The sequence below is a fragment of the Ischnura elegans genome (genome assembly GCF_921293095.1).
Source record: "Ischnura elegans chromosome 13 unlocalized genomic scaffold, ioIscEleg1.1 SUPER_13_unloc_1, whole genome shotgun sequence".
Lineage (NCBI taxonomy): Eukaryota > Metazoa > Arthropoda > Insecta > Odonata > Coenagrionidae > Ischnura > Ischnura elegans.
Genome location: NW_025791657.1, coordinates 6,968,320 through 6,980,422, shown reverse-complemented (window position 1 = coordinate 6,980,422; position 12,103 = coordinate 6,968,320). Strand labels below are relative to the sequence as shown.

Genomic DNA, 12,103 nt, shown 5'->3' with positions numbered 1-12,103 from the left:
AGTATTCGATATTCGAGGTTTCGAATAATTATGCGAAAAGTACCGCCTCGAATACCTCGAATACTTTGAATTTCGCGTCATACACTGTCGCACGCACGTCGTTGGTAGTTGACTCGGAAAAATGTAGAGAACTGTAGTCATTTAGTGCTCGCAGCGCCGTTTTACGCAAGTTGACGAATTTCATCAAATTCGTGGATTTTAGCGGTGAAAAGAGTTCGACGAGGGGAACCGAAAATGGTCGGGTGAAAAAATCTGAAAATCCCCGATTCCCCCCACTAGGAGAACCTCAGTGCCGTGGGATAGCAACCTTAGGGCATTTCCCACGATCCGCTATCCCCCTCCATTCAGCACTCGCCTCACCCACTCTGACGCTTTCCTCTTCTCCGAAATCAAACAAAAGGTCCCAGCTCGCGCAGGGATCGCATTACGAAGACCCCTGCTTCGAAAAAATATCGAGTTACGAGAACAATAAAAACGTGTTTCACGCCCTCCCCCCTTTTCTCACCCACTGACCTTTTTCTGGCTACCTGCTTCGAAGTTCCCCAATTCTGGATGTCAACTGCTGTGTGAGTACCGTGGGATACTTACATTAGCGCATTTCCCAAGATCCGGTATCCCTCTCCATTCAGCACTAGCCCCCCCCTCTGAGGCTTTCCTCTTCTTCGAAATAAAAAAAGGTCACAGCTCGCGCAGGGATTACATTACGAAGACCTTAGCTTCGAAAAAAAACCAAGTTACACGAGAACAATAGAAACGTGTTTCGGGCCCTCCCTTTTCTCCCCCACTGACCTTTTTTTCCTACCAGCTTCGAAGTTCCCCATTTCAGTGGAGGTCAACCGCTGCATGAGTCATCTATTAGCACAAAAGGTGTCTAAGAATGACTTTCGTCAATTGTTGTTACACCTTTATTGAATTGAAATATTAGTAATGTGCACGTAATTTCAAAAAGAATAAGACCAAACACGATGTATTTCTGAGTTTATTTAAGCATTTTACGCAAAGAAATAAATGTCAAAATACGACGGAGACTTTGCATTCTGGCGAAACTCGATATGAGCAGCAGAGCTTCTCGGAAGTTGATGCGGTATTTTTTTCCGAAAGCATATATCAAGTTACAATTAATGAGTGGTGCTATAAATCTTTATTGTTACAGTCGCAGACAAAGGGATATTTTCTCAGAATATTTGGTTTCTCCCTGATAGCAATTACAATTCATCTTCTTATCTCGTGAGAGCTCCCAAAGATGGACTGAAAATAATTGAAGAAAATCCGGTGGAATAGAGCTTGTATTTTGCAAAATGCCTCAGATTGTCAGCTAGCACTTGGCAGCAGAAGTGGGGGTAAAGCGATGTTAGTTGAATTAATGATATGCCCAATTGTTTCCATAAAATTAAAATATTCATTAATCAGCTAAATTCCTGTTCGAATCATTAAAAGGAAATCAAAATTACTCCCCAAAATCTTGTGTTGCCTGCTGCATAGGCAACCGAGTCAAACATTACAGCATTCATCATTTATTATTCGAGGTATTCGAATATTCGAGCAATGATTTAATATTCGAATTCGATATTCGAATTCGAGAAATCTGCTATTCGACCCATCTCTAAAAAATATTGATCGGAGGGAAAAATCCGAAAACCTAAAAATGTCGATTGGTTTTCGAGCTATATTGATCTGAATTAACCCATTTACGGCCAAAATTGCGAAAACGCAACATTATTGAGAAATGCAAAAAAATGTTTCAATTGAATTTTATTCACATAGAATTCGCTTTTTTCGATAAAAGTAAGATTAACTGATTTTTTGTGAGATTTTAATGACATTTAATAAGTATTTCGATATTTATAAAAGTACTCAAAATGTGTCAATTTTCAAGTCACCTGTTACGCAAGATAAATAATTTTTCCTAAGAGTAACCATTCCCTTTATTAAGTTTTTTATTCGTCCATATGGACGTGAAAATTTCAATTAGATGTTAAAGCTTATATTTCGTCAGGGAGTCAACATTAAGTTAAAATCGGATCGGGAAAACAATGTTACATTTTCGCAACTTTGGCCGAATCCGGTATCTATAGGCAGTTACGTAACCCGCATTACCACACATTTCCGTCTAGTAGGAATATGCCGTTTTTAATGTCAGGTATAATCCTTCATCTTTTTATGCCACGTATTTGACAGGTATCGTCCTTTTTGATACTTAAAATTCCTAGATATTATGTATTATTTAACCTAAATCCAATTTAAAATAGACATGCTTTACAGTTTGAAAGAAATGAGTCAAAGCGAATATTTTTACAGAAGATAACTTACATGCCAGCTTTTAATTGACAATTTTATCCATACAGATTAAATTATAACAAATAATAACTGTTTACGAAATACATGAAAGCATTTTGGGTGGAATGGAACACAAAAATTTGTACATTCATTCCGATTAAGTCCTTCCTTACTTCACGAATCAGCAATATCACTGACTTCCACAACAAGATATTGACCATTGGGTGTGGATTTGGTTCGGAAATCATTGAGCCAAAACATATTTAGATTAATAAAAAATAATCTACACTTTTCAGACCATTACTGTCTGGACAAAAATCACAGATTTGTAAATTATGACCTCAAATTGACGACTTGAATTAAAAATTATTACAATTCAGAATATTTGCGAAACATTTTTCAAATGAGAGCAAATGGTAGCTTAATTTGGTCACTAGAGTGCATAAATGTTCTTTAAAAAACGAGCCTTTTAGACTTCGCTTTTAACTTTGGTGCTTATGTTATTCAGATGGCTTTACGGTTCAACCAGGCGATAGGAAATTACTTCCATCGAAAGCATCGAAAGGCTTGGAAGCAAGTTTTATTCTGAAATTTCTCAAGGTTATCCCTGAACCCTCTAATCATCGTATGTTTTTCGATAACTTCTTTTCATTGCGCGCTTTTATTGTTTTGAAAGAAAAAAGATTTTTTGTCACTGGAGCTATCCGTGAAAATATAACGGAGGAGTACCTAATAGAATATAGTAAAACTATTGGCGTAAAACCAAGAGGAACATGTAAACAAACATTTGATAAAGGTTTTAGTACTGTTCGATGGAATGATAACTAGATTGTCACTGTAGACAGCAATACAAGTTCTACGCCTCCATTGGGCACAGGGAAAGGTTTCAGCAAAAAAAGAAAATACTATTCTACAGCCTCGAGTTATTCGAGAGTATAGTACATATATGGGAGGTGTGGACCTACTTGATTATGCAAATGCAAATTACCCCACTAGAATTCTGGAGAAAAAAGGTCCAAGTTTATCAACTTACAGGACCGCGTTAGCACAAACGCCTGGAAATTGCACAGGTTATGCAACCAAAGTAAATGTTACTGGTAGACTTCAAATCGTTTCTAGCAGGGACGGATCTAGAAAGTAAAGTGAATGAGTCAGTAGATGATGTACCTCTATGCGATTCACGTCCATAAATATAGAAAAAGGTAGGGCATGTAATTCATCGTGGATTCATGAAGCATGAAAGGAAGAATTTGGTCAGAGAGTTCATAAAATGAGACCAGAAGTAGTTGCCGAAACGACAGTTAAAAAGCCAAACCATATATTATTGAACAAAATTTAGTGTTCCATTGCACCCAAAATTCTTGAGTATTTCGTAAATAGTCATTCATTGTTGTAATTCAATCTGCAATGATGAAATTAATACCAATGAAAAAATGTGAAATACATACTCTTCTGAGACAATATTCCCTTTGACTCATTTCTTTCAAACCGTAAAGCATGCATATTTTATTGTGGATTTAGGTCAAATAATACAATATCTCATTGGAAACATAATATATAAGGATTTTATTTATCCAATATGACGATATTTGTCATATGTGTGTCATAACAAGGCATAGGATTATATCTGACAGTAAAACCGGCACATTCCTAGGAAACGGCAATATATAGTAATGCGGGTTGCATAACCACCTATAGATACCGGATCCAGCCAAAGTTGCGAAAACGCAACATTTATTTTTTACCACAAGCAAATTTTTAAAAGGCCCATCTCTTCCATTTATTTTATTTAGCATGCTATTAGGTAAAATGAAGGGAAAAAATTATTTCTTTTCAAATATTTCTTTACTCGGCCGGAAATGGGTTAACATGGGAGACATATGGGACTAAAACCTTTTTCCTTTAATTGCGTATTTGTAAATGTCTCAGGAACACAAAATTTCTGTGACGAAAACTAGATTTTTGGGTTGATATTTTAGTATGGAATTCTTTGCCATATTTCTATTTAAAGCATTTTTTATAAGTTGTTAAAATTTCCAATGCTTTTATAATGGATTTAGGTCAAATAATACAATATCTCATTGGAAACATAATATCTAAGGATTTTATTTATCCAATATGACGATATTTGTCATATGTGTGTTTTTTACAATTTGTCATGTGTGGTCCTATGTTTGGATTTTTTTTTACCGACTTGCAATAATTGTAGGACAAAGTCCTCAATTGATAAGATACTAGATTTTTTGGTTAATTTTTTGTGTGGTTTTCTACGCAATATTTTATTTTTAGTATTTTTTTAAATTTTTTAAAATTTCCAATGCCTCTCTTATGGGTCTATCTTTGAATTTTTCTGACCAACTTATTGTTTAATTTAATGGGGTGCCACTGTCGCAAAACCATGCTTGCACTACAGCTAAAGAGCCGGAATTTTTAGAGAAGGAAGGCGATTACGCATAATACAGGAAACACACCTAAAGATCCCTGATAACCCCCTTGAATCCCCACAAAAAAATTCAAATTTGTTAATGAGATTTATTTTTAGGTAACCTATCACCCTACATGTATTTTTTGATTGATTCAGAAAGGCCAAGGAATGCGCTTTCTCCCTAAACAATTTCATTTTTCCAGGTTTAATTACGGATCCACAAAAAAACTTCAAAGTTTGTAATGTACATTTCATCATAAAATAGTAGTGTCAATTTGAAAATCAGAAAGAATATTACGATTTCGAAAGATCAACATAAGATTTTGCCAATTTTTACCAGACCGATATCTTTCAAACTTTGTAGTTACATACAACTATGCATTATGTTTCCATAAACATAAACATTCGATAAATGTTGCAGTCGATATAACAACTAAAAAATAAAAATGGGGGCACTACTAATTTTTTTCCGGGGAGAGGTTTACTTTTTATTGTATTACTCTCGAAATATGGATGTCATAGGGGTAACTTCTCACACATATGATCGTACAATGATGTAACCATATAATATTGTCATCTTTAAACCCCCTGAAAACCACTAAAAAATTAAAATCTGCATATAAGTAGCCTTTTCGGGTACTATTCGTCACAATTCCGCCGCTTTTCCAAGCCTTACCACTCATCGCTACGGAATTGATGTGGACGATTGATGACCCCTGGCAGTACAAAGATATAAACCCCTGGTATCCCCCTATAACCTCCAAAAAATAAAAAGGGGCCATTAAGTCTCCTATTTGGGAACTTCTCTCCAACATTACGCCGCACTACCCGTCCCCTCCGAGCTCTAGATACGGAATATTTGGTGAGGGCGGGCCACCGTACACCATATGGGAAAAAATACCTGAAAACCCCAATCACCTCCTGGAAGTTCGCCAGAAAAAAATAAAAAATTTTTAAAGTCACCTTTCCGAGTAGTATTTGTCACAATTCAGCCGGTGTTCAACACCCCTACGACTTATTAAAACCTCCGATAACCCCGTGAAACCTCCCAAAAAAGAATTTTCTGATATATCGCCTCTTCGGGTATTATCGTCAGAATTCCGCCACTGTTCCGGACCCCTAGGACTTATGTGCACGGAATTGATGAGAACGATTCGTGACCACTGGTAAAACACAAGTATAAAAACCCCGGTATTCAGTTGAAACCCCATGCGGAAAAATTAAAACTTGCCATAAAGTCTTCTTTTATCTTTCCAATCACCGCTACATAATCAATGTGGACGATTGGTGACCGCATGTATAACACACATTAAAGCCCCCGCATCCCTCTGGGCGCCCCCCTCGGTGGAGAGGACCCATTAGGAGGACTAAGTGGAGCAGCCGCAGGGGGGGGCTTCCCAAGGTGGCGAAGCCGCCCCACAACGAGGAACGGCAAAGCCGTTCCAAGGAGTAACGTGCGTAGGCACGAAGGGGGGAGGGCTTCAGTAACCCTGGGGCAGCAAAGCCCTTCCGAGTATCAAGCGGTGCAGCCTCCACCCCTGGGAGGCGAAGCTGCCTCTCAACGAGGAACGGCAAAACCGTTCTGTGGAATGAGCGCTTCCTTACCCCCTGGCCGGCAAAGCCGACCCCTAGCACTTTTAGGTCAGATTACTCGAATAAAAAATCTTCAAACACCCACCAAATTCGATGGCGGAGCCGGACCTGGGGTTCCTAAGGGGCGGAGCCCCTTAACAAGCGCGTCCAGAGCGAGTCTATTCCCCTGCAATCCTACTGGTAATTAATAATATTACATCCAATGAAAATCTTATGATAGCCGACCGGTCACAAAAATGGTAGGAAAGTATGTTCACCACGATATGGCTATTTGCATAGTTTAATATACACAGTAGTATGACGAACTATCAGTAAACTCCAACGACAATGTGGAAGTAAAATTTGCATTTTCATTTTATAAATCAGATGCCACATAAGCAATAGAATACTTGATTATATACATACACTCTTTGAGACTACGTCCAAAAATGGTGAAACCAAGATGGCGGAATTCTGACCACTCTTTAAACTCAAATATAGCACCTCGAGTGTATGTACAACCTCCTTGAAAACAACAGACTTCCGCCATTAAAATGAAAAATATCGGTCAATGTGTCGTCATATTGTACGGACCAATTACTACACCTCTAATACCCTTGTGTAGATAATTGCGTAGACTGAGTCTGCACCTGCCTGACCTTGAAACTTAATTAACATATTGAATTTGATCAGTCAATTGTAGTATCAATATCAACATTCTGATATTTTTAAGGCTTCACGGCAAAATTCAAGGCTTTTCCAGATTTTTTCATGGCAGACGAAATTCACGACTTATTTACAGTTTTAAGCTTTTCTCAGTTGAGTGGGAACCCTGTATAAGAGTGTCGAAATAAAGTTGGTAGAGGAATACTGTATTAAAGAGTGAAAATTAATATTGGTGTTGTATATTTTGACATTTACATATTGTACTTCTACCAAACAATGCCGGAAACGATTTCATACAGTCATTTCATTGAATTCCACCCACAGGTTTCATACAAATACTGCCCTTAGATATACAGGCACTGGTACCTCATGCTATGCACCCTTTAAAGATGATAAATTAGAAAATTTTTCCATGAAACCGGTCGTAATGGATAAACATTGACTAAATTAAGGAGGAGGTCTCATATGAATCCTTCACTACCATAAATGCTGTATGTCACTAAATCATAAATGAACTTTTACAAGCTAATGGCCTAACTAGTTACATACTTGATAGACATTGGCTGAAAAATATATTTTATATCAAAAGAACTTCTACTTCATACAATAATATTATTATAATTATGTAGAATATACCCCTCCTCCTATCTTGGCTCTGGTACAAATGCATGTGATAGGGCCTGTATCATCATATTAAGAATGACATTCGAGTGCCAAAACTAAAGTTGGTAGTAGAGTAGTGCATTAAAAGTTGAAATTACGTCTTTCATTGTATATCTAAACATGGACATTAGTCAGTCATTCCACCTAATTCCACCCAAAATTATTACAGAAACCCCACCCTGGTATCTCATGCAATTCACTCCTTTTGGATGATTAACTAGGAATTTATTTCCTAAACACTGGTTGAAAAGTATAATTAAAGTAAAAATAAAGTATAATACATTGATAAAATGAAAGAGGAGATTTCATATGAATCCTTCACCTCCATAAATGCTCTATGTCACTCAATCATAAATGAAACTTTACTAGCCAATGGCTGAGGTAGTTGAATACTTACAGACGTCAGCAGGAAAAAAAATTTTTACATCAAAGGAACTTATACTTATTAAATATAAAAAAAATTATAATTATATAGAACACACTAAATTTTATGTTGTTAGAAATTGATAGCCACACAAAAATAAATAAAAATATTCTCTCCAAATCAAGTGACATGTAAAATAAAGAAAAAAGTTACACATCCATGTCTAACTTAGGTCCTTCATCCTTAAAAAAAGTTGTAACAAACTCTCCACCCATATAATTGTAAGCCCATGAGTGTACTCACCTGCAGCCTCGGTCGTGGAGTCATTGGTCATTTTCCAATTATCAATCAGTTTTTCATCCTCCGTAAACATAGGCTGAAAATAAGAATCAAGATATAAATCATGAATGCATAGGAGAATCAGGATTATTTTAGAAAATGATCAACTACAACTGAATTTAAAACAACATTTAACCCATTAAATCCCAAGCACCTTAATAACTTGAAAATTCCAAAATTTTTGATAAATTAGCACTAAAACTAACTCAAATAAGGGAATTTATCCACTTTCATATTTTTATTGCTTTTAGTTAACCGTTGGTGAAACGTTGCGTATACGCAACGTTGGGAGTTCTCCGGCTAAAATGAGTCAAAACCTCTTTTTTGTCATAGCATGTTTTATTCGTTCAAAGCATATTGTTTTTTTGCAACACAAATACATAACTTACAAAAAGTACTAATTAAACATTTTTTATTCGTGAAATTGGGAAAAACAATCTGTATGTAAATGAACATTACACTTTTGACAAACATAAATGGTTTGGCTGCTACACACTCGGCATCGTCGTCTTGAATTTTTTTCATGGCGCACAATTACGTGACCAACCTTGTCTTTTCTCACAGCATTTGGCAAACTGTTTTTTCCGAAATGTCCCATGTTTTGGCACTTATCACTCACTGTAGGTACACCTTCACTTTCGTCTTCCTTCTTGAGGAGACATAATACAATATCGGACCGAAAATCTACCTGGCTGATGGTTGATCCCGTAGCGACTTTGTAAATTTTCCAGGCATTTACCAAAACACTATCGAGGCCATTTGCAAATAAAGGCCACCACCACTTTTTGCCTCTAATTCTAATTCTATAATTAGCGATTGCATTATCGTGCAGATCGACTCCACCCATCCCCTGGTTGTATTGATTCACTGTGTTGGGCTGAGGAATCATTTCATGTTTTTTTTCTTTGCGATTGTACCGTTTCAAATTTACAAATGGTTCCAATGAACCAAAATTGGTCGCTACAGTCACTAATGAATTATCGTGCCAACGCACAAAGAATAATTCATTCTTTTTGTCATACATGTAATCATAACAACCTTTTTTTTCTTTCGAAAGTTCTTTTGGACTGCGAAGAGGGCAATTCGCAATCCTGTTTTCCCTCACAGTACCAGTGGCAAAAAATCCCATTTCCGATAAAAGAACCAACAGAGAATGACTCGTGAAAAAATTGTCAAAATACAACAAGTGATTTTTTGGATTTTCAATAACCTCTGTCAGACCAACTACTACTCTTTCCCCTAAACTCAAAGAGTTATCAGTTTTTTGTGATGCTCCCCCATACGGAGAAAATTGAAATAAATACTCTGAGGACGATGTTATGCACCACAATTTAAAACCAAACCCTACTGGTTTACCTCTAATAAACATTTTTGCAGAATGGCGGCCAAAATAAGGCACCATCTCCTCGTCAATTGATAGTTTGTGAGAAAACACCCCAAAACGAAGAAATCTTTTGTTGAGTTCGTCAAAGAAGGGACGTATCTTAGCAAATTTATCCCCCTTATCCAAATTGTTGTTATTTGACAGGTGTAAGAATTTTTTAATCTCAACAAAACGGTTCCGAGACATCGTTTGGCGTATGATCGGAACGCCCTTATCAGCATCCTTACTCCAGTAATATTTTGTTTGAGGTAAGGTGTGATACCCACTAAACAACAGAATGCCAATAAACTTCCTCAAGTCCGTTCTTTTCAAAGAAAAGTTATGCACATTTTTGCTTAAGGCATAATTTAACGAGAATTCTATTATCATATCTAGAAATGCATCGTCAATAAAATACTCAAAAATTTCAATTGGTGTAAAGCCACCATAAACAGTTTTTATCTGCTCTACTTTCTCTTTTTCTGAATTGAATGGAAGTTTGCTATAGTATGGAGCTGATTTTACCCATTCTGTACCAACATTTTTTTTCTTCCTTGGATGCTCACCAGAAATATTTTTTTTACTTCGAGCAGAAGAGTCAACGGTTGTATTGGTGTGAAGTTCAAATGTTCCTACCACATCTGAGTGAAGGTTTCCTGCGACATCACAGATCACGATTTCGTCATCTTCTATATTCTCCTCGTCGGTCAGCTCATCTGCATCTGGCGGCAAAATAACTGCGTCAATTTCTGTGGCGTCGATGTCCTCAATTGCAGCTTGAATTTCCTCCACCGTGCGATATATTCGACCATCACAACTCATTTCTGTAATGTTAGAAACAACTGTTAAGAAAAAGTATTTCTAAATGTAATACTGCAAGTTTAAACTGCAAAATCACTATGGATTAAAAATACTGACATAAGGGTAATAAACTTACTTTTTGATAATCAGCCTTGAAGAATGGAAACCGTATTCAACACTGTTACTTGATGAGGTCTGGCGTAATTGTAGATCAGGTACCTCCGCGCAAGAATGTGTGCAAACTTGACGTTCGGAATTTCAAAATAGTGCTCTTCATAGCTTTTCACAGAGTGGTATTCTGAAGGATTTGCGATAGGTCACAGCATTATATTTGGTAAAACCTGGTGGGTGGGGTTGGTGGGGAGGAAAGGGATTGGGGTGGGCGTCGTTGCGAGGTGTGTTAGGGTTCGAACCTGAGAGGGACGGAAAAAGGCGTAGTTATGCTAAGCAGGGATATCCCAGCGCAAATGGCTCTCCGCGGGGTGGCTGGGCAGGTGGTTAACGACGAAGGAAATAGGATGGAAGGATTAGAGAAGGGAACATTATCACAATATTTTCTGAGAATTTTACGCACGCTGGTCACTGACCATAGTGAGAAACTTAGGCTGCAAATGTTGGTTCAGGCCATTTGAAGGGTACAATTGTTCAACAGACAACCGCAGTTAAAAGAAAAGTAGACGGGAAATAACGTTCCCCTTTCTCTATACAGTAAATCCCAATACTCAAGCTATCTCTCTTAGCCATTACCTGAGTCCATTTACCAAGAAATAGTTTTCTTGGAATCGCTTTGCATTCATTGTCACCCATCGTTCTTAAGAAATTTCTCCACAAATAACCTGGAATCTCATTGGAAGTATTCGTCAGTTAACAGTGTGCATGAAGTTCTCGGAATATACTGCGATAATGTGACCCGTCCAATTTCTGCATTCTTTTTACTCACTTGCCAACCCCCGCAGTGCGCCGAGACCTTTAGGGGCCGGGTTATCCTTGCCCAGTATAACTCTGCATTATTCCCTCCAACCCCCTTCCCTTAGAATATAAATCAACGACACCTCCCAATTACGATTGTGCCTTTCCTAACCCTCATGTTCTCATCCACTTGCTTTTAAATACATTTCAACTGTGGTAAACATATCTTTCTAACCTTAGGATGCCACTTCATCTTTGAACTGGAGAAATTTTCGGAAATCACTGTATTTTCTGGATGTCTCCAAGATAAAGTTTTAAAACATTCTATATGTTTTGGTAAAAGTAAATATATAGTAGATAAATAGAATATATAGTAGTATAAATAAGTAGTGTAGCATAACTAAACATTGAATTAATACTGCTTGATACGTGAAGTTAAAAATATCGAATATAATCAGTACTCGGTGAACACTCATCACTTGCCAACATTCTTGTAAAGACACTGCAGCACCTATGTAGATGTAATTGGAAGACTAAAATATTGTATAACTACCTTTTTGGGTTAGAGCTAAACTTTCGCCATAGAAATGTAACGTATTCTTGAACAATGTTTTAAAGTTGTGTTCTGAAAGGAATGCTCGGAACGAAATACGCCGTTCCCATAGTTTACTGGAGTCCTCCCAACGTTGCGTGAACGCAACACTTCGTTAAATCTTTAATAATT

At 37.1% G+C, this 12,103-nt stretch overlaps 1 protein-coding gene across 1 annotated transcript in view; it reads right to left on the bottom strand.

Moving 5' to 3' along the window:
* The window catches only part of LOC124172375 (zinc finger protein 271-like), a 39,008-nt gene that overhangs the window by 8,958 nt on the left and 17,947 nt on the right, over nt 1-12,103 (bottom strand). Inside the window, exon 6 of the mRNA XM_046551822.1 lies at nt 8,271-8,343. Within this exon, the coding sequence (XP_046407778.1) occupies nt 8,271-8,343 (73 nt within the window). The remainder of the gene's footprint in view (nt 1-8,270; nt 8,344-12,103) is intronic.